At 44.1% G+C, this 27107-nt stretch overlaps 6 protein-coding genes across 6 annotated transcripts; 1 reads left to right on the forward strand and 5 right to left on the reverse strand.

Moving 5' to 3' along the window:
* Positions 1–5637: 5637 nt before the first annotated feature.
* EDB93DRAFT_1047827 (uncharacterized protein) lies at positions 5638–5853 on the reverse strand (the record flags this gene model as incomplete). Its single annotated transcript, XM_041444644.1, has 1 exon — positions 5638–5853. A coding segment is annotated over one exon (216 nt), but the record flags the coding sequence as incomplete, so codon positions are not given.
* A 576-nt stretch (positions 5854–6429) lies between these two features.
* EDB93DRAFT_1080523 (uncharacterized protein) lies at positions 6430–6684 on the reverse strand (the record flags this gene model as incomplete). Its single annotated transcript, XM_041445540.1, has 1 exon — positions 6430–6684. A coding segment is annotated over one exon (255 nt), but the record flags the coding sequence as incomplete, so codon positions are not given.
* Positions 6685–10488: 3804 nt separating this feature from the next.
* EDB93DRAFT_1101928 (uncharacterized protein) lies at positions 10489–12700 on the reverse strand (the record flags this gene model as incomplete). Its single annotated transcript, XM_041447157.1, has 10 exons — positions 10489–10812; positions 10847–10975; positions 11180–11242; positions 11558–11590; positions 11717–11725; positions 11800–11865; positions 11912–12010; positions 12069–12157; positions 12414–12489; positions 12524–12700. 10 exons carry the CDS (start codon positions 12698–12700, stop codon positions 10489–10491), a joined length of 1065 nt encoding a protein of 354 aa, XP_041310520.1.
* Positions 12701–17978: 5278 nt separating this feature from the next.
* Positions 17979–19187, reverse strand: EDB93DRAFT_1101930 (uncharacterized protein; the record flags this gene model as incomplete). The annotated part of the gene is made up of 7 exons (XM_041447158.1): positions 17979–18060; positions 18170–18244; positions 18293–18408; positions 18520–18577; positions 18754–18806; positions 18910–18987; positions 19101–19187. The coding sequence occupies 7 exons, from the start codon at positions 19185–19187 to the stop codon at positions 17979–17981; spliced, it is 549 nt and encodes a 182-aa protein (XP_041310521.1).
* A 3192-nt stretch (positions 19188–22379) lies between these two features.
* On the reverse strand, positions 22380–25247 carry EDB93DRAFT_1319885 (Cys/Met metabolism PLP-dependent enzyme-domain-containing protein; the record flags this gene model as incomplete). The annotated part of the gene is made up of 13 exons (XM_041454892.1): positions 22380–22681; positions 22734–23031; positions 23079–23322; positions 23373–23438; positions 23491–23587; positions 23639–23793; positions 23842–23860; positions 23919–23937; positions 23987–24114; positions 24174–24216; positions 24270–24295; positions 24346–24453; positions 25206–25247. 13 exons carry the CDS (start codon positions 25245–25247, stop codon positions 22610–22612), a joined length of 1317 nt encoding a protein of 438 aa, XP_041310522.1. The 3' UTR covers positions 22380–22609.
* On the forward strand, positions 25236–27107 carry EDB93DRAFT_102825 (uncharacterized protein). Its single transcript, XM_041444538.1, has 4 exons — positions 25236–25380; positions 25431–25598; positions 25654–26951; positions 27036–27107. Exons 2-3 carry the CDS (start codon positions 25522–25524, stop codon positions 26918–26920), a joined length of 1344 nt encoding a protein of 447 aa, XP_041310523.1. The 5' UTR covers positions 25236–25380; positions 25431–25521; the 3' UTR covers positions 26921–26951; positions 27036–27107.

Consider the following 27107-nt stretch of genomic DNA (forward strand, 5'->3'; position numbering starts at 1 on the left):
AGAAAAATCAATCTTTGAGGGGGGGTATGAGGTCAACTTACACATTACATTTCATATTGGCCAAAAACACTTCGAACCCATCTTCAATCTATTTGTATGATCCAAAGACACTATTTAAATCCTTTTTACATCAGTATATACATAAAATCATGCTTCATTGTTGAGTAGGTAGGGGGAGGGGGTAGCATGACTCTGAAACATGATTTATTCAGACAAAATCAGCATTTCCATCGCATTCAGAGCGTCAAATAACCTTAGGATCAAGTTCCATTTGAAGCCAGGCAAGTTATATGAAGGCTGAAAAAATCAACCTTTGGGTGAGGCAACAGGACAGGGGTGACCCTGCTTACATAAGCAAATGCGGACAGGTGGGCACACTTGAAGCAAGACACCACATATCAGAGGCCTGTTGCTCATAAATGTACATATATTGATTGTGGTTGTATTGAGCTTGAGATTTAGACATTGAAGTCATCAAAAGGCTGAGACAGTCGACCTTTGATTGAGCACCTCAGCATGGCAACCTTACACTCACTCTTCACTCATAGCTTTAGAACATGATTTTTTTGAACAAAAGTAGCATTACCATTGGAATTCAATGGTTCAATAACCCCCATTGAGATGTCTATTTGACACAAAGCAAGTCATATGAAGGCTGAAAAAATCAACCTTTGGGTGAGGCAACAGGACAGGGGCGACCCTGCTTACATAAGCAAATGCGGACAGGTGGACACACTTGAAGCAAGACACCACATATCAGAGGCCTGTTGTTCATAAATGTACATAGATTGATTGGAGCCTTGTATGGGCAAGTAGTCCCTGGCCATGCATGAAAGATTTGGGTACTGTGACTGGTGGTGCTGACAAATTTTCGTTAGTCAACTTGTATGCTTGTGATAGCATAAACACTCACCCCCCACCAACATACGACATCATCAGTCTGCTCGAGAGGACTTCCAAGATAAGCCGTAAGTTCAGCGCGAGGGTTCAGCTTGGTGCAATCTGATGCGAGACATGCTTGCACAGCTGCAAGCACCCATGAACAGCCATACTGACCATGCAAGTCAGATATTGTTACAAGAACATCTAGATGCTTGGGCCCCTACCATTTTTCTCATCATTCTCCTCGTATCAGCCCTCGCGTCATACCCTTACCCCGACCTTACCCTTGTCATCCTTGTCATCCTCGCATTCCCTTTCACTCTCTACCTGTCGCTTCAGCAGAGCCAGTACATCTGGCTGGATCCGTTCGCTGACGAAGCATACCCATGCTCTGTTCCACCACCTGACTGATCCTGTGGACAGTCCTCCTACCCTTACCGTCTGGACAGTAACCTATGATATGATGCACGATGCATCCCCTTTACCCCTTTCCCTTTCTTGATCTATGACTTGGTGCGCAGTCGCACATGCTACTTATATTTAGCTCCGCAGTTGCACGATCGTGCCCCTGCGCATTTCACTTCTTATTTTTGATCTTTGACTTACCTTCTTATCCGCACGTTCAGGATTCACCCGTGTCTCACCTTGAACGTGCCTTCCTTTTATGGTTATGCCCTTTACTGTTTACTTCTCTTGGTAGTACGAGTTATCATCCACTAATACGCTTCCTGTCCTCTATATAAACTCGCTACCATGTAACATATTCCCTAACTTGAATCTACTTGGTTCTTGACCTCCTACTCTCACCAGAGTGATCCCTTTCTGCCTTGCCAGCAGTCTATATTCTATCTTCTTATCTGCTCTTCGCGGATAAGCCTATAGTCTCGATCTTTACTCATCGACTTCGTCAACGAGCAAAGCCCCTGTTAACTAGTCGGACTTCCGTCCTTCTAATTAACGACGATCTTACAATTAACCTTCGGGTGTCATAAGCCTTGGCAGATACAGCTCATCGTCTAGCACCTGCTTCACGTAAGCTACCTGATTTGGACATAGGCATCAAATCTTACTTGCCGAAGCCTTGCCAAGTAAGACCCCTAACCTTGGGCTAGCCCAAGGACGTCCTCGACCGTTGACGACACACGCTCTGTTTGAGCGTCGCCAACAGATACCATCCAAGTTGTAACAGATATCCCTTGTTCGTTGTCAGCCTCTACAGCAACAGAGGTCAGGGCCACATCACAGTAGTACTCATTGAACGACTCCTTGTCCCACTGATGTTCGGCATATGCAATCTTGACATTGGGGTCGAGTGCTTCAAAGCCAGTAACTCATCAGTATCATCATAAGTGAAGAGGTATGAACATACCAAGGCAAGTAGAGTTTGCAGGAAGCATAACACATCGTTGATCATCAAAGATGTGTTATATTTCCTGCAAACTCTACTTGCTGATGGGGTCGGACAGGTGGGCAAACTTGACACAAGACTCCATATATCAGAGATCTGTTGCTCCAAAATGTACATAGATTGATTTTAGTTTTATGTAGCTTGAGATTGAGATATTTAAATCATTAAAATGCTGAGCCAATCGACCGTTGGGTCAAGCACATTAGTATTGCTGACTTACAGTCACTCATTACTCATAACTATAGCAAATAATTTTTTCAGTCAAAATAATCATTGCATTCAGATTCTGGTGGTTCAATAACTTCAATTGAGATGTATATTCGAAGCAAGGCAAGTCATACAAAGGCTGAAAAAATCGATCATTGTGAGGTAGCAAGACAGGGGCGACCCTGCTTACATAAGCAGATGCGGACAGGTGGACACATAGAATAAGACTTTTACAAATCAAATTTCTGTTAGGCTCCTAAATGTAAAAGGATCAGTTACCCCTGTAATGCAGTCAATTTAGTCATATGAAGGTCAAAACAACCGACCCCAGGTTGAGCACCCCAGCATTACATGTGGCATCATTCACTTTCGTCCCATAGTATTAATGACCCCCAGTGAAATCTCAATTTGAAAGTGAGAAAGTGAGAAGGTTATATGAATGGAAACAAAATCAATCATGAAGGATAGTGCAATAGCCTAGAGTTATGCCACCAACATAAGCACATGATCAACTTGGACACAGCCTGACTGACAAGTTGAACTATTCTAAATCCTTATTTCTCAATGGCTGTAGCGGCAGACCAGCAGCAATGATTTCCAACACTTGTTATTACAGTGTTTTAGACTTTATTTTAAAAAAATTGTTTTTAAAAAACAAGTTCGCAAATGTCAACAAGACATACATGTGATCTACACAAAGGAGGCAATATTATAGAGACAGGGGTACTAAGCAGCATTCCCAATACTCATTTTTGAAATTTTTGAACAACCTGAAAGCTAACCTGTCATAAAATAGGAACCAATGGAATCGAGTTAGGGGTTATATTTTTCGGACTACAATGAGATAGGTAAACCCTCCTTAGTGCCCCTTTTCTACACCATTGCGACGATGTGGGCACAAATAGATCGCACTCCTCCCCCATCCTTTTTCATGTGGGTCAACTGTCAATAACAGTCTCGGCCTTTGTTTCTCTTTTTGCACTGTTTACATGCATAGAGCTGTAAATCGCAAGTTGTCCAAGTTAGTCACATCATTAAGTCCTGGCTTTCCGTATCAAAACTAGTTCCTGCGCAGATTCCTGAAATACAACAGTGAAACACTTTGGTCGAATTATCATGCTGAGCTGGTATAATATCATGTATGTACATCAAGGTCGATCTACATCCATTTCATCATGCCTTGCCGAGTCCATAGGTTCTACTAGATTCATTGGGAATGGTCTGGCCTTGCGAGGACATGCAGAGGGAGGGATTCTCTTGTGTTTGTTTGCCTGATTCAGTCGTTTGCGAAGTTCCCTGCGTTTCTGCCTGTCAGACTTCTTTATGAGAGCCCCAAAAGCGTCGAAAGGTGTGATATCCATCAAATCCGCCGCAAAAATGTGTTTTCCCTTGATTATATTCACTGGCCTGCGAGCGATGGGTGCTCTCTGGCCAATGCCAGCTCTTCCCAAGCATTCGATCTTGTAGAATGCTGGGTTGGTGATGAAGACTATGGCGGACTGTTTGACCCTCCAGATGGCTCCTGTGCTTGCCGGAAGACAGTGAAGGTTGCAAAATATATCTGCAAGTCCATTCTGCAGCGATTCTCTTTCGTCCTCATCTATTCTTTTCAATGACCTGTGGAATTCTGCGATGTATCCCAAGAAAACCTCATCGAAACCAGGTGTTGACCATGCGGGTGACCTATTTGCACATGTCCTGAGGGAACTTCACAAAACCTTCCTGCAGGCAGGTTGCAGGCCCTTCTGCAACTTCACCTCCTGTCTGCTAACCCTGCTGCAGGCAGTGCTAGCTCACTGCAATCTGACTACATGGTGCTTTCCTCTGGCACCTGCACCCCACAATACATGAGTGACTATGCTGATCTACCACCAGCAGACTATACCCACTGTCCTCCAAGTGTCTATGGAGCCAGCTTGACTGACCCCCCCATGCAAATAGCACATATGCCTCTTCCCTTGACTCTGCCTGCTGGTGCTGGTGGCTTCCCACTCCAATTCAACTATTCCTCCCCTCAAAATGCTCAGGAAAGCGGCAGTGCCAGCTCCTTCCAACAATGGAATTTTCCACAAGATCCTGTAAGCAATGATGGAGGCAGCGCTGCTGGCTCCCCACTCCAATTTGGTCATACACCCCTTCCCCCCTACTCCCAGTGGTCAGTCTTTTGGCCATGACAACTATTCTCCGGCCCCTCCAGATCTCACAAATTATGAGCTGCCATTTGACAATGCCCCCATTTTGGATGATATGGAAGATCTTTGCATGGACAATGGGGATGAAACCCCTTGTAACTGAGGACATGTTCAATTTAAACAGCGCACCCAAATCAAAAAAGGCCTGTGGAAAGAAATGGCAGATGCCCATGTCTCCATCTCTGTTACTTCCCCACACCTCTGCTCATGATAGTCATGTCTCATTCAAGTCGCATGTCAATCAAGTCATCCTGCATGAGAATAGTGAAGCTTCTTCTGCCACATCATCATCAAGGAATTCATCAGTACACAGATGATCCTCTCCTCAATGTCCCTCCCCAACATCACAAACTTCATTCTTGGACAAACCAAGCAGCAGATATTCAGGGAAAAAGTGTTTCCGAACAGAAATTCAGGAGCAGGTTGCAATGTTGAATGATGATTTAAAGTGCATGCACTTTGACAAGCTTGCATTATACCAGCTCAAGAACGAGTGTCTCATGGCCAAGATGAATGCTCATCGTCAAGAAAAGGAATATGGTTTTTTGATGTGAAAAGTGCATCCACGAGTGTGTGGATGCAGCTCTTGTCCATCAGCGCATGTAGGAGAGTAAGGTCCAGGAGATTCACTTGCGAGAAGTGGATGCAAAGGCTTTGGAGTTGGAGAAGGAGCTGATGATCCTATGTATTGAATATGCCAAGCTCAACCAGAAGTGATCTTCCTGTTCGCACTGCTTTTTGTATGTTTTCTCCTTGCTTTTTTCGCTTGTTGTCTCATGCCTTGTTGTTTTAAGTATTCTCACACCTTGTTGTCTTATGTATTCTTGCATCTCGTTACATGTCATCATTTGATAGTTGCTACCTGTGTTACATTTACATCTACATTTACATGTCAAAGCATGTGTTTGTTTCAATCTATCCTTGCCGACGCTAAGAATTTGAGTGAGTGCTATCAAATAATTGATCCATCAACCTGGCCCTGTATGCTTGACTAGGAGTGCCTTCATATGATCTATCACCCACCACTTCATCACCATCTGGTCCTTCATACTCTTCACGCAGAGTATGGTGCCCTTCTTGAATGGCCCATCTGATTGTAGATTTGTTGCATTTTTCTTCAAACTTAATAATCATGTTGTGAAGAATAAGGCAACATCTGACCCAATGCAGAGTAATCTAAAAGTCTTTGTGGGTCTGCATAGGGTAGTGAAGCTCCTTAAGAGACTGGAAACACCCCTTCAAAGCAGCAAATGTGTGCTCAACATGAATATGAACCTGGATAGATCAAAATCAGTAAAAAATCAGAAAAATCAGCAGAAAAATTAGGAGATATCCTGGATAGATATATATTAAAGGTCTTCTGGTCCCTTGTCAACCTACCTTCTGTGGCTTCTTGAAAGGTGGAATACACCACTTTTCAAGTGGACATGCACTATCAGCCCAAATCCAATGGTTGTTGGGAAGAAGTGTGGCATACTCCTGATAAACATGAGTAGATTTGAAGGTATAAGCATCATGTGTGCTTCCAGGGTGACCAAGTGAATAATCGGCAATGAGGAGGTTGTGGGGCATAATAATTGTCTAAGATTTTATATTAATTTCTAACCGTTAGAATAAGAAAAAAAATACTTGACAGTTGAGGAAATAGTTAGACTTTCTGTCATAAAATGCCTCACCATAAAGACCAGGTTTCTCATACAAATTAATAGCTGAGCCATCAATTGCAAAGATGCCACCTCTCTACTCAGGGCAAGACTTGGATTTGACATATTGCTGAGCATGCTCAGCATTGTCAGAGTCAGGAGTAGGAAAGCAGATGAATGTGTCATGCTGATCAAGGAGGGCAATCATTACACAGTTACTACAATTGATTACCAATCCAACACTAACACCTGCCCATTGGCCCACATCATTAGGAGAGATAGCATTACCATAGTATCTAGTATGGTTGAGAAAAATTGCTAGCTGGATAGCAATGGGAAGTTGGAGATTGTTTTATTGGTTAGTGAAAATGGGGTAATTAGAGATTTGATTAAGGATGTCATCAAATATGTCTGGATTGACATGTAATTTCTTGTGGAAGAGGTGGTGTCAAGATTGCCTAAAGTCATGGAGGAGCTAGATTTGAGAGGCTCGCATAGGAGGTGCATCTGGTCTATGAAGAATATGAGCCCTAGTAACCTCATTACGGAGGGCAGCAATGATATCATGAACACAATCGTAATGGGTAGTGAGGCCATTAGATTCATTACTAGAAAAGGAGCTGATGTCTAAAAGGTCAGAGAATTGTGGGGTAAGAGGAGATGGAGGAGTAAGTATCAGATCAAGATCAGAATCAGAATCAGAGTCAGAGTCAGAATCAGAATCATAAAGATTATTAAAGCTAATGGTGTTATGCTCTACCCTGGCCTTGGCTAAGGCTAGTTCAGCCTCATCCAGTTGCTCAAACAGCTTATTGTGCAGGGAAAGATAGGGAATCTTTGGAAATCAAGAGAGAGATAAGCTTATTACCTACATTAATAGGGGACAGACAGTGTACCGGAAATAGCAAAACATTCAATCAAAGATTGAATTTCAGTTGTGCTGTGGCACATTTCTTTGATTCTCGTTGCCAAACTTTACAGAAGTTTACGAAATTTTTGCCATCTTTGCTGAGCTTAGCGAGGTTTCAGGAAAGGAAACACCTTGAACACTTTTAATAGCACCAATGGTATCAGAAAAGTAGGGATAAAACTTGGGATTCTGAGAGATCTCAGGGGGTATCAGATTTAGTATATCAGATAGCCAGACATATGTAGTATAGATGAGGGGGCACAAGAATTCCACAAGAATATGTTAGAAATATCTTTAAAATACATTGCTATGCTTTCAGCAACAAGCATAGTATGATAAGAATGAATGACATACTTTGATATTGTATCATTAGAGTATTGAAAGCACATACTAAGGTGGTGGACAAAAAGACCTATGGTACATCCATAAAGAAAGTTGGCCAATTGCTCCTCAAGGATGACATGCTTCGAGTTTCAACATCCTAAAATATGAAGTAGATTTAGAAGAATATAGAAAATGTGCCAGTATACACCAAGTTCACATTAAATGCAATCTGGATGTCCAGTGAGAATTTCATTGACTTATGCCATTCCTGACAGAGCTAAGGTGTGATAAGGAACCTTCTCGAGGTGGGCCTTTGAATATGTTCCGAATGCCTGATTAGCTGCATCAACAACAATCATAGAGACTGTATGAGCTGCAGGATAGAACATCCCCTCAAGTAGATCCAACTCATCATCATCATCTTCCTCCATATTGGTATCTATTAGATCCAACATATCACCTGCATCAGACTGGATAATGATGAACAATAGCACTGTACAATGATTTTATCAATATCTATTATCAGTGTAATGTGACCGATCTCAGGACAATAACAAAGCAAATTTCAATTTTGAAATTTGCTATCTGAACAGACTCTAATTAGTAATTGTCTGTCACAATTTAATATGGTGACCAAGGACCAAACTTCAAGTGATTGTCATAAGTTAAATGTCATAGTAGAACTTTAAATTTAAGCAGACACTTAAATTCCAACTATATTTCTTATTTTCGGTGATGTATGGTCACTAGGAAAATGACTGCCAAACCTTAATATTTTGGATTTTGCACAAAAGATGAATGAAATCTGTAGTTATCTACCCATATTTATGTTAGTTCAAATTTTCAAAACATTCTTTGCATTCTGGACAACATCAAAATCTATCTTAAATATCTCTGACCCTGCTGTGAGTGTATGACACCTTCATTTCTTTTAAAGAAAAATTTACTTGAATGAGGTGTATCTACAATCAGTACTGCTAGTATGTCTGATGCTCTGTAGATAAGATTTGATTACCTTGTAATAATCTTTCACTTTCATAAGATTCACTCAATATATATTGTTTTGAAAATATTTAGGATGCTCACACACATCTAGAGTTGAGCATGTTGTTCAAGCATTGTTTCACAATCCCTATTTAGTATAGTCTTGGATGAGTTGTATTTAGTATGTGACTAGACCAAATATGTAGGGCAATGGAGAACAGACATGACACGAAGAAGAGACTGACATTATCAGCTTCAAATCAGTTCAATTCAATATGATATGATTGATTGATTTGATCATCAGCAACATTGGAACACAAATATCTAATTGTTGAGCACTTGTCTCAGAATTTCTTATTATACAGCCTCAAACCTTTCACACAAAGTATTTGAGATATGGATAGTTGTATCAAAGTAAGTTATAACTTCATGGTAGGCATCATCAAAAATAGATGAGTTCACCAAGACATCGATGAAACGACCAGTTTAATAAACCTGTAGCACATAGCAAATGGTTGCGCCACATACTGCAAATAAACAGTCAAGCGGTCCACATATGATGTCGGATAAACCCAATTTCAACGTGTAAATTACCATGTTCACAAGGACTTTATTCTCCAATGGCCGCTCAACCTCTGTGCCATCAAACATCTATGGCCAGGTGAGCTAGACATCCCACTGATTTGATGAAAACACATATCCGTTCAACTTGGTGTAGGTACTTCAAATCCTCTAGTAGAACTTTGATGCCATTTTGCCTGAGTATTGACTCGTCCTCTTCAGAAAACAACAGTGGATGCAGATCATAACTGTCCAAGACAGTATTCATTGCATGAGATTTAAAATCACATCACATATCAGCTAATGTGGCCACTGTTACGACTTGGATGGTATCTGTTGACGACTGCTCAAACAGAGCGTGTATCATCAATGGTTGAGGACATCTCTGGGCTAGCCCAAAGTTAGGAGTCTTGCTTGGCGAGGCTTTGGCAAGCAAGATTTGACGCCTATGTCCAAATTGGGTAGCTTATGTCAAGTGAAGCTTGACAATAAGCATATCTGCCAAGGCTTATGACACCCGAAGGTTAGTCGTAAGATCTGCGTTAATAGAAGGACAGAAGTCCAACTAGTTAACAGGGGCTTTACTTGTTGATGAAGTCGATGATAAAGATCAAGACTAAAGACTTATCCGCAATGAGCAGATAAGAAAGTAGAATATAGACTGCTGGCTAGGCAGAAGGAATCACTCTTGTTAGGAGTAGGAGGTCAAGAACCAAGTAGATTCAAGTTAAGGAACTAGATACATGGTAGCAAGTTTATATAGAGGAGAGGAAGTGTATTAGTGGATGATAACTCATACTACTAGAAGAGGGGTTGGTTAAAGGGTGATACTAGAAAAGGAAGGCACATTCAAGGTGAGTCATAGGCGAACTGGAACGTGCAGATAAGAAATGAGTCAAAGAACAGAGCAGGAAGTGAAACAAGCAGGGGCATGATCGTGCAACTGCGGATCTAAGTCTAAGTACAATGTGCGACTGCGCACTGAGTCAAGAAAGGAAACAGGGCAAAGGGGATGTGTCGTGCATCATATCATAGGTTACTGTCCAGACGGTAAGGGTAAAGGGGACTGTCCATAGGATCAGTTATTGGGTGGAATGAAGCATGGGTGTGCTTCGTCAGAGAAAGGGTCAGGCCAAATGTACTGGCTTTGCTGGAGCAACAGGTAGAGAGCGAAGGGGAACACGAGGATGACAAGAATAACAAGAGCAAGGTCGGGGTAAGGGTATGATGCAAGGGCGGTGATGAGGAGGATAAGGAGAAAAATGGTAGGGGCCCAAGCGTTCAGATGTTCTTGTAACACCACCATGAAGTTGTCGATCCCTTTGATGTCCTCAATGTCCGCTACAAAGGCTTGTCAGGACATTGATTCTTTAGAAACTAACAAGAGATACCTTGACCAAACAGCTCAATTTTTGCAGTTGACAGTGCAGTGCAAATCATCTTGTCATGAAGCTTGTCGTTAAGAGCACCATCAGTTTCGGAATCCACATTTAGTGCAAGGGCCTGAAGATTATCCTTCACCCTTTCCTTGAACTTTTGGGCCAATTTTGTTGAGAGCTTGATGTGTGTTGAAATAGGTGGGTCTGGGACCAATACCAATCCCTCGGTTGAATTGGGCACAGTAGTAGGATGTATCTCTGGTATGGGAGGGAGTTTGATATTATGTTGCTGTCTTCCAGTGTCAGAGATGTGCTTTTGAGACTGTGTAATCATGAGTAAGTACTTGAATACACACTTGATGATTTACTCTAATGACACCCTGTGTTCTCTCCCCACAGATATTCTCTCCCAGATGGAGAGGTGCAAAAGCAACAAGCTGTGCAGCCTCCCAGGGAGCCAAAGACTCATCTTTGATAGTATCCAGCTATGAAGGCAGCCTTGATAATGCACTACGGAGGAGTGTAAATGCGCCTACATATGTCTCTGCCACTGCACTATCATTATTCCATTTAGTGTGGTGTCAATTTAGTAGGGTCTGCTGCTGTTGGGGTTCAGATTGTTGATGATGCCAGAACTGAGGTTGCGCGTGAGGCAGTTGATGGTACTGGGGCTGAGATTGCTAAGGTACCAGCGCCTGGTACTGATGGGACACTGGCACTTGGTATTGATGGGGTGCTGGTGCGTGGTATTGCTAAGACACTGGAATGTGATGTGATGGATATTGTTAGGGGAGAGACATCTGGATCTGATATTCCACAGGTGTTGCTATGCAATCACCAGATAAGCCAAATGTTACAATAACATTTAACCCTTACTTATTTTTCTCTTTCTGTAACCCTAGCATCAACTCTAGATTCATCTAGACTTGGCTATTCTCTTATCAAATAGGCTGTCCGCACTTCTCTTCTTTTTGATTGTATCTTGACTACTATCATCATGTGCAGCATGATTGTTTCACCTATCTTTGTTATCTTGATAGATTGTAATATTTTCCTATCTTTGTTACCTTTCTTGACATGGCTGCACCACTTCCTGTTATCTATATAAACCTCATGTACATCAGTAGTATTCCTTAACTTAATCTACTGGGTTTTTCCCTTGAATCCTGTTCTATAAGGTCTCCACCCTTATAGTCTGATACTTGATCTCTAAGACAGTTACTCACTGTTTTAGTCTGAACTCTTGATAGGTAGAAGCACTAAAACCACTCACCTATAGAATAGGTAGAAGTCGCTGTCGAGTGCTTACCTCTAAACCTAGATAGAAGCTATCATGCTCATCTAGCGGAACCCTTGAATTAGAACCCTCCTTGTACTAGGAGTTCAGAACATGCTGTCAACAAGACTGGTTTATCTTTGACCTTTGACAGAAGAACTATCCCAGTCATAACACCAAGTTGATTAGTGACCGATTGGCCACTTGGGTTCAGGTCTAAATGCAGATCTGGCCAGAAACCCTTCTGTAGATCAATTGTGTTAGTATACGAGGGAAGCAACAAAAGTGAGTTTGATACGTACTCTGACAGTATTGGGCTTCTGCCTGCCAGTAGATCTTGCTGATGGTGGAGGGTCATTCATTGATGTTGTGGTGTTAGTAAGTAAGTTATCTGATCATATCACAAATGTCAAACTTAGTCACATCAACAAATGATGCTTCTATTCAACCTGCTATAGTATATTATACAAATGAGAATGGGGTTTTGCAATAGGAATAAACCACAGCATGCTAACAAAACTGATTTGAGTAGTAGCATAAATGAGTATCAATGGCCATCTGATGGCACTCATGGACAACAATCAATCTAAAAAGATAGGTTTGTGAGTTATTTTGGTGCTCTAGAGGAGCAAAGAACTTTCTTTCACCTTCTACCTCATCATAATCGCTACCAATGTAACCATCAGATTGTTCCTCCTCATTGGCCTCCTCACCAGGCTCATCCTGTGTTGCTACTGTTCAGAAGCCTGTGGGAGACATATCTTCTTGCAAATGGTAATATCAATGATATTTGGTAGAGTTGCTCATTGGCCATAGCTAGGGATTTGAGCTCATGATCATGTGATTCCTCCAGGTATTCAGCATCCTGCTGCAGGGCTGGGAGGTCTTGGCTCACTAAGAGCCTTCTGAACAGACAATAGTCTGACTCTGCCATTTTTAGACACTTCTTCTCCTTCCACTCAAATGTATTGAGGAGTAGCTCATTATACTGTGCCTTCTATATCTCCCAGCCAAGCTGCTTGACCTTGTGATGGAGACTCCCTTATGTAGCATGTTTGGCACACACTGCTAGTGTTATGATGTCATCTGACAAAGATGAGAGACTGCTCAAAAAAACATCTTGCCTCTGTAACAGTCAAATTATGTATGAATTCCTGAAAAAGGCCTGCTTGCCTTTACAACATCAACAAGGGTGATATTAGGGTCTCTTTGGATTGTCTTTAAGGCAAAATATAGCTCCAGCTAGGTGGGAGCACCACAACATAAGTATAGGTGGCTTCTGCTTGTGGGTTGCATTCCACATCAGGAACTGTGAGTGCTGCCAATGAGTAAATCAGCATGAGAGTGATTTGAAACTGGAGAGGAAGTGTCTGAGCATAGGAAGGGAAACAACTTGGGCTCTGAAGGTAGGAGACAGGAGGTCAAAGTCATATTATTCTCTTCCACTATTTTGGAAGGAATGTGAATTGGGAAGGAGTCCGACCACTGGATCCTGATGCAGTAGATATAGACAATGAAACAGTATTGTCGAGAGAAGCCGGAATTATAGTACTTTCTGCTAGATGTGACTTATTGTAGTGAGCATTCAGTAAGAGATGTTGGAGTTTGAAGAACTTAGTGGTTGTTGCTGCCAGTGCTGCATAGGCTGAAGATCTGTCGGAGTTCGAAGAACTTAGTGATTTTTTGACCGTCATCACAATGGAGCAGGCTGGAGGGTGCTCTGCAACTGGACTGGAAATACACAATCATCACAGGTGAGTTGTATCAAATGGTACAGTAGTAACTGACCGGCTTTAGTGTTAGCCTTATCAAATGCCCAAATTGTGGACTTGAATTCACCTCAAACCTTGCTGTTGTAGACCATCTCAATGATCAGGTGCATTCTTGTTGGACCCACAAACCCACTTACTGTTTGCCAGTCCCTCCAGCTTTCAAATGAGGCAATGACGACCAGGAAGAGGTCACTGGCTAGTACCATTCAAAATCAGGCTATCTGTTTGGACGGGGACAAAATATCTTGCAAGAAATGGAGGATCATGACTCAGACCAAAAGTGCCGTGAAGCAATAAAATTCAGCATACCCCTTCATTGATCAGGCCAAATGGCAACTAGCCAAATTCCTTGTTCAACGGCTGATGCAAACTGATATTGACAGATTTTTGAAGCTGGATTGGGTGAGTAGCATGATTCAGTCCCTGTTTTTTTTACCGCACCAACTCTAATCCTCACACAAGTTTAAAACTAGACCCAGCCCATCCTTTAAGAGTGCCAATCAGCTATTTGGCTGGGTCGATGCATTACCAAGTGGCCCGGAGTGGCAATCAACCACGCTTGAATTCACCAACTACATAACTGAGTGACCAATTGAGCTTATCTGGCGTGACACCCTCAGAGTCGTCAAAGGCCTATTTGCAAATCCAATCTTTTCCAATCATATGATGTACAATCCTCACATTGTCATGACCAGCTTGGAACATAAATACAGCAATTTTTTTTACTACTAACAGGGTGTTCACTATTCAGGTATGATTCTTTGTTAGTAGTAAGGTGGATCGCTCAGTGCTTTACAACAGAACAACCTTCCAGAAGGTGTGATCATGGTACTGATTATTCTTGCATCTGACAAGATGTCTGTAACAAGGATGTCAGGAGATTTAGAAATGCACCTAGTGTTCCTTACAATCGGCAACATCCAATCTGAAGTTTGAATGAAAGCCACTGCTCATGCATGACATTGTGTTGCATTTATCCCAATTCCAAAGTTTGACATTCACCCAGATTTCCAAACACTCCTCCATGCTCGTCTGTTCCACAAATGCATGGATATCATATTTGCCAATTGCAAGGTCGCCATGAGGACTGGCGAATATATGCTGGACCCTATGGGTTATATCCAATTCTGCATCACTCTGCTCATTGCATATACAGCCAATCTCCCAGAGGCACAGCTTATTGCTTGTGTCTCAAAAAATGCATCACCACTTACAATGGCTACCCAAAGCGACTTCAGTAGTGCTCACCTCTTCCCTCATCAAACAGACAACCACACGCTCAAGCTCATTTACAATCTATGTAAATGTATTGATCCATAAAATGTACCACTCTTCCAATGTAAAGCTAAGGCACCATTAGCCTTCAGAAGCTAGAGGGCACATACTCGGGTAAGGGGCACAGTGCACAAGCTGAAGCCAAACCCTTCAGATTTGACCCTTGAGCACGTTCTTAACAGATAGCATTTGTGCTCCCTAGTGAGCAAAAGCACTTCCACAGCCCCCATCCTGTCCGCAACCATTTTTTAAAGGGAATTCTGTCCATTGAAGCCAATGCCGCATTTCATGTCACCATCTCTCCTGATCAAAAGTCACTTCCTATCACCAAACTGCAATCCATCTACAATCTCCCTGATTTTGGCGCGGTGCTCACAGAATATATCAATAATTTGTCCCAGAGCACCCCAATAACAGTCTGGACATGCATACAAGATTTAGTCAAAACATGAAACAAGTTTCATTTACAACCGCTGTCTACTTTCCAGTCGCAAGTTGTGATGCCGATGTAGAGACTCACATCTCCACAGACACTTTCCTCTGAATTCTCTCACTTTCCCTACAAACTCCAGCTCTAATCCACAGGATACTTCTAGTGCATTAGTGCACTTGTTTTATTTTGCAGATTCTGCATGCAGCCTCTCACATTCATGCATCCGCGCTCGCATTGTCCACATATTCGTCCGCTTGTCCATCCCATGTCCTTAGAAATTCATTGGTGCATTTTTCCCATCATATTTCCATTTTTCTTAATTGTTTTCCATCGCTAATACTCGGCTCTGCACTTCACACGTAACCGAGACCCTGTTACATACTTTGTGTACTATTTATAGCCTGTTCAGCTCATTACATCGGATCTGTGCACCTAGTGGTGCTTAGTTATTTTACTTATACCCCTCTATTACTTATGTACTGGGTCAATTTTCCACCCACTTTCTCTGTGTCCTTAGATACAAGGGAATTTTACTCATTGATTGCAGTGACTATCTAAGTCTCGCGCATTAGTTGTCTGCCCTTGGCCTTAGCATCAACCAACCTTAGTTGGGGTGTTATTAGTTGTCTCACCTTGTCTCTCTTTAGTCTCTCTTGCTCGTTCATATTTCGCCTTCGCTCATGCACACTACCTTCATGTTGTGCATCTTGCATCTCGCCTTTCACACTTGCACGTCTGCATATCATTTACTGCATCACTCTTGCCTTGTGCTTTGCATGTCTTACACCCTATTACTAGTTTGGTTTCCCTTTACCCAGACAGCTGCCCTTGAATCGATGTTTCACTCACACCCAGGTCTATCTGTGTTTGCTTAGCTTAGCACCAACTTTCCCCACAGTTTAGATTCCTCATCTTTACCAAGTCAAATTGTCCAAGTGTTTCCACCATCAGAGGCCTTTCCTGTAGGCAATTGTGACACAGTTCTTGTGCAATTATCTTCCAGCAATGGTGAGTATCTCACTGCTGGCACCATTCACATGCTCACAAGCCTGTTCAGATATCTATATCACACAAGTATGTTGCATCTTTCAACCCATTGCAAGGAAAAGTCAAGCATTGCCCCGCTATCTTGAAGACTCACCTCTTCTATATGTTCAGTACTTTTATATCACAGCAATGCCTACTGAGGATGTGACTGCTGGCATGTACCATGTGAAACACATTTATCATCAGGATGGGATGGGTTGGATCTTCCGACCTGGCTGTAACATTCCAATGACAGCTGTTACCTGCACCATCAAACTCATCCCTGAGCTCCCCACCAATCGCATGAGATCGCTAGTGAGGTCATAAGCATCTGTAAGTGTTCATAATGCGCTTAACTTGAGTGTTCATTTCAGGATAAATCTAATGAGAAACCCCCCAAGTGAAAGAAACCCCATCATCAATGCAGATGCTATATAGAAACCTCTGATGACCTAATCGGGAACACCAGTTGAAGATGAGGAATCTAAACTGTGGGGAAAGTTGGTGCTAGGCTAAGCAAACACAGATAGACCCGGGCGAGAGTGAAATCGTCATCCCAAGGGCAGCTAACTGAGTAAAGGAAACCTCTCTTTGTAAAAAAAGAGGGACACCAAACAACTAATGAAGTACTAGGGCTAAGTAACATGCAAAGTGGAAATGATGTGATATATGGAAGGCGAACGTGCACAATGACGCACAAGTGCGAAAGGCAAAGGTCGAGGTGTGCGACGCGAAGGTAGCGCACATGAGCGAAGGTGAGAGACAAGCAAGCAAGAGAAGCAAGAGAAAGATGAGACAAGATGAGTGTTAACACCCCAACTAAGGTTGGCTGATGCTAAGATGGAGACTGAGAACCAAAGCGCGCAACTTTAAATAGTCACTTGCAAACAACGAGTAAAATTCTTAGTATCTAGAGACACAGAAAGTGGGCAGAAAATCGACCTCAAAAATAGAGTAAAGAGATAGTATATGTAAAGATGGCTAAGCGCCGCTAGGCACGCAGGTCTGATGTAGCGAGCCGAGTAAGCTAAATATAGTACGTGAGATAGGTAATAGGGTCTCGGCTGCGTGCATAGTGCTAGGCTGAGAATTAGCGATGGAAACAATTAGTTAAGATGGGAATATAGTGAGAAAACGCACCAATGGACATCTAAGGACATGGGGAGGATGGGTGGATGGGTATGCGGACAATGCTGATACAGATGCACGGTGCGCACAAAGTGCGAGTGGCTGTGTGCGGAATCTGCAAAGTAAAATATATGAAGTGCTACTGCGCAAGACGTATCCTTGGGATTAGAACTGGAGTGTGTAGGGAATGTGGAAGAATTCAAGGGAAGTGCCTGTGGACATGTGAGGTTCTACACCATGGTCTGCTGTGTGTCCACATGGATTTCAATGCTGCCACCATGCCACCATCTTGAGCAATGATGAGTCATGACGCTTTTGACTTCAAACACTGGAGGAAGAATTTCACGTGGTTTCAACACTCAAACAATGATGATGCTTTCAACCTTGAACGCTAGAAGAACTTCAAAGACAAGCGCAGGAACCTGGCGAAGAAGATTTTTCTATTATCAAAACCTTCCTTCAAGTTGACTGCACATCATTGACGAGATGCCAAGACACCACCCTCTACCTATTACAACTAACTTGAAGTCCTCAGTAATAGATTCACCTATTATCTGTTTCTCAAATCCAACCAAAATTTAGCCATGTGAATCCCTCCCATCAACAAAGCCCACATTTGCTATGCGCTCTTTGAGTTGCGCTGGGTGGCTCAAGGCATGCCTGGGACACTGTTGGAGTCGTTCACATATTCTCTGAACAGACTCAATTCCTTGCTGATGGCCCTCCTCCCTGTGGTCTACCTTCAATGGTGCCTGTCAGTCAAGCTGACCGCAAGCATCCTTTCTGCTGAATGACTGGAGGGTCGTGAATGAGAGCCGAGCGGGCCTCTTCAGCTTTCATTCTCCTGAACAGAAATTGGTATGTTTTAATTAATGTACCAACAAAAACTTACTGCAGCTCGTCAAGATCCTGCAGCAGTTCATCGAGGTCTTCTTTTGTGTGGACACTGTTTATGAGCGGCTTGAGTGCAGTGTGAGTTTCGTGGTATACTTCACATGCACCAATAGTCTGAGTGGGTGGTGTGGCATTTCATTGTGCACTGGAGGAATCAAGTGGATTGGATAGGTGGGGTGGACTTATTGTGATGGATGCTGATCAAAGGCCAGAATTCCATGGTACATTATCTAGAGACACTGCTGACACTGTTTGAATATTCAAATTATAATCCTGATACCATCTGCCTGACAATTCATTATCAAGAGCTACAGAATTATCAAAGGCGATGCTCTGAAAATAATTGTTAGAATATGCTGAAAATGGATTGGGTGTTGAGTAGGCAAAAGCACAGGTATGGGTAACCCACACGGGTAATGGGTAAGGGTACTGGCGGGTACAGGTGCGGGTTAGAATTACCTGACCCGTGCTCTAAGCTGGACCCATGCCATACCCGTGCCTTCATTGATAGCCTAGTGCAAATGAAGTTTGGAGGTATTGTATATGTCAAACTCTAATGTACAATCAGGAAAATTCAACATAAGTCAGGAGCACAATTGCAAAACTTGAATTCACCAAACTCTCGCTGTCACCATGCACAAGTCTAACACCACTAAACAAGTACCCAAAATCTCTGCCAGAGCCAAAGCTGCACTGGAAGCCACAACATCCAAGAAACGAAAAGCTACTTCAAATGGACTTGGAGATAGCACAAAGACACAACTGAAGAAGGTAAAAACCAACCCACCTGCTGGAAGCACTCTCACCAGCGAGGAGATGGCACACAAGAAGCTCGCAACACCTTCTAAAGATAGCTCCACATCAAGGTTCTCATCACATTGTGCTTCTGTCATGAGTGAAGAAGAAGAAAATGCCTTACATACTGGGAGCACAGTTGTCCATATTGGTCTTGATGGCAGCGAAACTGAGAGCCAAGCTGGCGGTGAGGAAGACGACACCAACAATGCAAGTGCCGAAGAAGATCCAGAAGATCCAGAAGCTGAACTCGGTATGATCCTGTAAAAAGCAACCATAGTCAAAATCTGAAGTGATGAAATCTAGCGAGACTTACCAAAGATTAAACTGCTCCCATTTATTCCTTCTTCAACCCCATTCCTGTGATTGGCCATGTCAACGGACGAAGATTCCATGCGTTCAGTTGCTGCGCGAGAGGGTGCAACCAATCGATTCGTCATTTCCTTGATAAAGCAGATGCGAAGTCCACAAGCAATATGCGGAAACACGCTAAAAAATGCTGGGGAATGGAGACAGTTGAGATTGTCGATAAAGCGAAGAATGCAACAGTGGCATGAGAATCAATTATCAAACCTCTCTGTACAATGGGTTCAATTACAACAGCTTTTGAAAGGAAGGGGAAGGGGAAGGTAACATATTCACACAGACAGCATACCAAAACCGAGAGCCGAGCTGAAATAGTGCGATGGGTATCCGAGAGTGTGCGGCCATTTAAAATCGTTGAAGACCGTGGCTTCCAGTCATTGATGAAAACAGGGCGGCCTGAGTGTTATATCCTGTCAGCATCAACAGTATCATGCGACGTTAAGCTTGTTTTTGCACGAACGCGTAAATGAATAGCTAGGATGCTTCAGGTATGTCAGTAACAATGTGCACCACACAAACAACTCACTCCTGATAGAACTACGAGGGCAATCTTAACTTCGTTACCAATGCCTGGACGTCTCCAAATCACAAAGCATTTGTTGCTGTGTCCGTCCACTTCGAGCAAGATGGACAACCTTTCAGCTTGATACTGGATGTCATTGAAGTGGCAAAGTCCCATAGCGGAATCAACCTCGCGGAGGCGTTTGCGAATATACTGCAAGATTTCGGCATATCAGACAAGGCATGTGCGATACAATCAATGTGTTGAATTAAAATTGACACTCACAAAGGTTCTGAGCATTACATGCGATAACGCATCCAATAATGACACAATGGTCAACAGAGTTGAGTGATCTACTGGAGGACTTCCCAGGAGAAATGAATAGGACATGATGTTTCCTTCATATCATCAATCTCGTTGCCAAAACATTGATCCAACAGTTTGACATACCTAGAGCGAAAGCAAACACCATGATGGACGAAGCAGAACAGCAACTTCAAGATCTCGCAAAGGATATTGATATTGATGAATTGGGACCGAACGAGAGAGATGACGAGGAGAACGACAATATTGAGGGATGGGTTGATGAGATGGCGCAGCTGTCAGCATGTGAACACCAGGCTGTGCGAAATAGTGTTGGACCTATATGATTTGTCCTTGTAAAGGTTGAAGTAATTTCCCACTCGTAACAAAACAAAGTACTCACCTTTGTTGTAGCTATGTAAACTAGCCTTCAAGATCATCCACTTGACAACCAAACTTCTTCCAGCGTGGTATGATGTTCTCAAGAAGTGCAAACTCAGTCAGCGCATCATGCCATGTGACATTGCGACCCGATGGAACTCAACTTTTGATATGCTCACCTTTGCCCTTAAGTATCACGAAGCTATTGATATGATTTGTGCCGACAAGAACATGGATCTTCGGGACCACGAGCTGAGTGAGAAGGAATGGGAGCTTGCACAACAATTGTGCGATATTCTAAAGGTAAGTTCTCCATTCTCACGTTGAAGTTCAGTGCTAACAGAACATAATACTAGATACTCAAGGATGCAACATTCTTTTTCTCTCGATTGACGCTGAATCTCGCAACCGTCATTCCTGCAATGGACATGATCAACAGAAAACTCACAACAGATTCTGTCACGCGCGCTTATGAGCCAGCTATTTGAGTGTCACTCGGACTGGTGAAGAACACACTGAACTGCTACTACAGTATGACCGACTGGTCAGAAGTTTATCGGATTTCGATGGGTAAGTTTTCTGTCATACTTTACCAGTGTACTTTACTGACGCTGACACTGCTTCCAGTACTGCACCCTCGACACAAACTATCATATTTCAAGGAGGCCGGATGGGGAGCTGAATGGATTCAAGCCGCGGAGAGTATTGTTCGCGATGAGTTCGAGCACTCTTACACAACCACTACTAACAACACCGACTCGTATGATGCTGTGGATGAGGACGAAGTCCAGGAAACATCAGCGGTATGTATTGTCTTGTCTAACTTTACTGTTTTCTCACCATTGTTTTAACCAGCGAAAATCTCATAACATCTTTGACAAACTTCCAGTGTTAGCAGCACCCAAGCAGTCAGAGCTCCGTGATGAGCTCGATTCATACCTCAGCACAGATCCAGAATATGTTGCTGATGTCTTAGCTTGGTGGACCAAACAGAAGGCAATGTATCCTCAACTCTCCTGAATGGCCTTAGATTATCTGTCAATTCCTGGTGAGTTTTTTTATCAGCCTCACATCCGTCGGCAACTCATCTCGCTCATTATATGTAGCGACGTCAGTTGATGTAGAGCGAATTTTTAGCCGCAGCCGCCTCTTGTTATCTCATGTCCGCAGTCACCTATCTGCCCAGTCTGTCCGCGCATTGCTTTGCTTAGGTTCCTGGAGTCTTTTAGGGTTGGTCAAAGACCAAGATGTTATGGCTGTTGCTGTGATGCCCAAGGTAGTTGGTGAAGAGAACAAGCTTGATGATGGATGGGATTTGATTTGATTGTAGTTCTTATTATGAGCCGTTTACATGTATATACTTAGTACCCATAGTACACCTGAATACCCATGGACCCATACCCAACAACACGGGTCTAGTTCCACACAGATATGGGTGCAGGTACAGCACAGAATACCCGCGGGTTACCCATGCTATTGCCTAGTGTTGAGTATGATTCATAGGATTCCTTGGAACTCATTTGCGGTGACCTAGAACAGACCAGTCTGGAGTACTGTAGTTCAACTGAAGTACATGTTTTCGGCAGGACAGTGCTGTAGCCGAGCATGGTGGTGGCTCCGGCCGTGAGAAACCCTGCCAGGATGTGTAAAGTCAGAAGGGTTTCTGCTGACTAAGCAAGTACCCCCAGGTAAGGGGGTTTCTCATTAGATTTATCCTTCATTTCAGTAGTTTTGCAGATTGGCAGAAACTTAGAAGACGCTAAACGGTCGCCTAAGATCAAACACCGCTCATTGAGCGCATCCAACTTTTGGATTTGAAGAATGGCACTTTTGAGTGCTTTATGACGACCGTTTCGTTCCATGAATTTGGTAGACGTGAGAGATTGCATATAACTTTTTTGGCGATCGTGTCCGGTTAGCTACTATGTAGAGAATAGTACCAGTACAAATTTCTTTCCTTCTTGGAAATCAAGGCACATGCGTCAAAGCCTGCTCAAAGTCTGCAACGATATCATTGATGTGTTCGATGCCCACGGATACCTGCCCAAATAATCAGTCAGAAAACATCTTCATCAGAAATGTCGGTACGCACTCGGATCAGATCAGGCGTGACACCCGAAGACAGCTGCTCCTCGTCACTGAGTTGCTGGTGTGTCGTCGACGCAGGGTGGATGACAAGGGTCTTGGCATCACCAACGTTTGCAAGATTACTAGCTAGTTTCAGGTTGTCGACGACCGTGCCTGCCACACTAGCATGACCTTTGACACCGAAACTGAGGACACCGCCATAGGCATTTGGGCGGAGAAGTTTTTTCGCCCGCTGGTGATAGGAGTGATTCTCTAGACCAAGATAGGAGACCCATGCGACCTTCTCGTGTTTTGACAGCCACCTAAAAACAATAAGAGTCTCCCCGTGGATGAGTGCATAATAAATTACTGAGCAAGCGCCAAAGCGTTTTCGGAGTGCCTTTGAGCCCTCAAGCTGAGCGTTTCAATACCCTGAATGAGCAAGAACGCAGCAAAAGGATTCATGGCTGGACCCAAATCGCGGAGAAGCTCGACGCGAAGTTTGATAGCGAAAGCGACAGCACCAAATGTGTCGTGAAAGACCAAGCCATGGTATCCCTCGGAGGGAGAAGTGAACGACGGGAACTTGCCCGATCGTGCCCAGTCGAACTTGCCTGACATAACTGAGATGTACAGATGGAAAGCGATCGTGAAGTGAACGCACCAGAATCGACGACAACACCTGCAATCGTGGTTCCATGACCTCCGATCCATTTTGTTGCACTGTGCACTGTAGACGATACAGATAAGCCGCGGATCACCTACGTGAGAGATATGCTCACAAACGATGTCTGCTCCCAAGTCGATGGGTCTAATGAGGTATCCTCCCATTCCAAACGTATTGTCCACGATCAAGGGGATACCGTTATCGTGTGCAACCTGTTGGCTTAACATGAGCAAGGGTCGATTGGCAATGATTGGTGTGCGCACTTTGGCCAGCTCGGGAATGGGGGCAACATTGTACTTGGGGTTACCAATGCTCTCGACGAAGATGGCCTTTGTGTTCTCATCGATTGCTGCTGCAAAAAGCGCGGGATCATCGCCATCCACGAACTTTACACCAATACCAAACTTTTTGAAGGTGACTGCACACCGTGAGGGTCATGATACTGGTGAGATGCTGACAAACGAACCTTTGAACTGGTTATAAGTCTTCGAGCGACCGTATAAATTAGAACAACCCCTCAGTTCTCTAAAATGATCCACTTACTCCTCCATAGAGATATGATCTGTTATCAAGATGTGAATTGAGTTCTGGACCGGAAGACTGGGCCTTACGTTGAGACGATGTTGTCACCTGCACTGGCTATTGTGGAAATAGCAAGGAATTGTGCAGATTGACCGGAGGCCGTTGCGATGGCCGCAACGCCACCTTCAAGGGCAGCAATTCGATTCTCAAATACGTCCTAATGACGAATAGGAAGAACTTGGCCTGTGAAAGAGGATGGATGAAATATTTACGTACGACAGTGGGATTTCCGATACGAGAATAAATGTGTCCAAAAGCTCTGCATGAAATTGCATTAGGATGGGCTCGCTTGTGATCGCTGATGAAACAGACTTGAGACCAAAAAGCTCTGCACCATGCTGAAGTGATGTTCAGCCCCTAAAACAAAACTTGGTGGAAAGTGACGAACGTTAGAGTCGTTAAATACGAAGCTGGTGGAGGCGTAGATGGGAACTGCGCGAGCGTTTGTGGTAGGATCTGGAACCTGACCAGCGTGCAACTGCAGGGTCTCGAACTCCTGAGGCCTTTCGACCGAAAGTTAAGCATGAAAGATCTTTGAACGAGACATGGACTCACTTGTTGGCTTGAGCCATGACAATGAATGAGAGATAAGTGGGATTGTCTGGGTCTGAAGATAGCCTATATATATTGTGATGCTCGTACTTTAGAATGGCGATTGATCACGCGAGTATTACGTACTCTATCACGAGTTCCCTTCCTCATTCCCTGGGTTCGAGGGAGACATTCTGTGAGAGAGAATGTGATGTATATTGAACACGGAGAGGAGGACGGAAGCCCAATGACGGAGTTTTAATAATAATCAGTGTCCATCCTTCTTGATAGCCGCTCTACAGCCTTAAAATCCGCTTCTTTAGCCTGTTTTGAATACCCACGATATGCACCGAGAGACTGGCGTCGACGAGTGATGTTTGCCCTCGATCCGTATGAGGGGTCAGCAGTAGGACTCGTCGGTGCCGTTCATGTTGGTTCGGACGTCCTTGGAGGTCCATAGGTCCATCTTGCGTGTCATGCGGGTCGCTCCACAGACTAAGTTAGTGCTGATAAAGCTGTGTCCGTTTTTGCCGGCGTCACTGCCTGGTCCATCACTAGCCCTTTCTACACCATCGTTACCGCCCTAGCCCAAGTCTGTCCATCATGCGCTGACTCGCCGGTTTCACATAAATACCAGCTCAGAGTCCTATCAACCTCACTTCAATCTCTTCACCATGGTTAACACCATTCCTCCCGCTAATCCAATCCCTGTCTCACCATCCCCCGCAGAGCTTCTGGAACGCCTCTTTCCGACTCCATCGTCCCCTCCATCAGTCCTTTCACCAGCCCGTCTACCGAATGCTGGTCCAGGGCCAACTGCCGCACTCCTGAAGACCCTCAAAGATAATCACGAGCGCAGCCATGTCTTCTTCAACTACTACAGCTTTCACAAGTATGTCCTCACAAAATTACATACCAGAACAACCCTAACACTCCATCCAGCCATGCAGCCCACCACTTGTTAGCCATTTGGGCACTTGGCGCATCCGGCCCTCTCATCACAGCTGCATATGAAGATACTCACCTCGACCATATGCGCGATGCTTTCCAGGCACCTGACCATGTAGTCATCTCAGATGACAACTTTCATGACTACCTCGGCGATGAAAAGTAAGCCTGAATACTTCATACATCTCAGTCAAAATAACTCACAAACGCTATCCAGTTATTATAATGCATATCTGGAATATTTCCACAAAGTAGTTCTCGCCCCAGGCGCTACCATCTCAAGCACCCTTGAAAAGTACATCTTCTCTTCAGAGTACAACATCAACAACTCTCTCGCACCTGGAAAGCAGCAACCTGAAATGCTTAACCGTTTCGTGGAAATTCTCATCCACCCTCTCATTCACACAGGCTATGGCGCAGAATTCGGACTACCTGGCATGCTGGCTGAAGGTCTCGCTCAGGCGAGCGTTCATCCTGCACGAGCAACCGTCTTAGTCTCTCGCTTGCTTTTCCACGGAAACTCGGCCTCTCAGTACAAGCCTAAACCGCATGTGCATGCGCTCACGATCCTCTCGCAGATGCTTGTTGATAAGCGTTTCTGGACGCGTATCCTCGAAAAGCATGAATTCGAGGCCATGCTCATCTCGCACGGCGAACTCATCAACTCTTACGCAGAGATGTGGACATGTGAGATCAACAGCCAGGAAGATTTCAGTCGCCACCTTGAGGAGCTCGTGTGGGCAAGTACTTTGATGTACGGCGTCGGTAGCTGGGATGGCGAAAGCGAAGAGTATCGTGCCGATTTCTTCACCATGCATATCGTCACTTCATGCCTCTTCCTCCCCTCTCTTTGTGCTCACCTTTCATACCGAAGCCAGTCTCTCCTCCTACGTGCTCACTTCCTCGCAGGCATCACCTGGTGGCTCGTTCGTGGACGCCCTGCGCTCCCCCTGCGCAAGTTCTTCGCCGCGCCGCTTGCGCCCCTCCCTTCCCCAGCGCACTTCAAGTACCCAACGACGTTCCCTGGTGTTCCTCCCAAGTCAGCAGCGTGTGCACTGCTCGGCGGGGATAGTCCTCATGCGGTGACACCCAACGTATGGTTACCCCTTCTAGAGAACACAATCGTACACCCGAATGAGCATCTCTGCAAGTGCCAGCGTGCACTTGCACACTTTGCCACACTGTACGGGCATCATGAAGCTGGCTTCATGTCGGAGGCACTGTCCTCAAGTCCAGCGATCAGTTGTCCTGACACACCAGTGTTGCCCGGTGGTCTTGAACTCGCAGAGGGCGAGTACAAAGCGCTCGAGGCGCCGGAGTGGGAGTTCCTTGATGGGAGCGTATTCTTGCGCGCAGCTTGGTTGACGGGTGCTGCTCTGGGATGGGTGAGAGACGGCGAACCGAACACAGGTGCGTGGGATTACCAGGAGTTTGAGAGAGTGGCTTTGGAGAGAGATGAGCTCGAAGCCAAGAAGAATGCATAGGCGGCGAGGACATGTACCCAAAATACGTAAAGTGACCAGTTTCTTCTTATTTGACTCCCATCTCAGCTGATAATCTACGCGTACTATTATTCGTTGTATAAAATAACACATACAGAATCCCTGCTTGAAATGAAACGCAAACCAGCCTTTTGGGCAACACTGGGGTCACTCGTCACATGAGTCGAAA

This window comes from Suillus bovinus (genome assembly GCF_016758785.1).
Source record: "Suillus bovinus strain UH-Sbo-P2 chromosome Unknown EDB93scaffold_11, whole genome shotgun sequence".
Lineage (NCBI taxonomy): Eukaryota > Fungi > Basidiomycota > Agaricomycetes > Boletales > Suillaceae > Suillus > Suillus bovinus.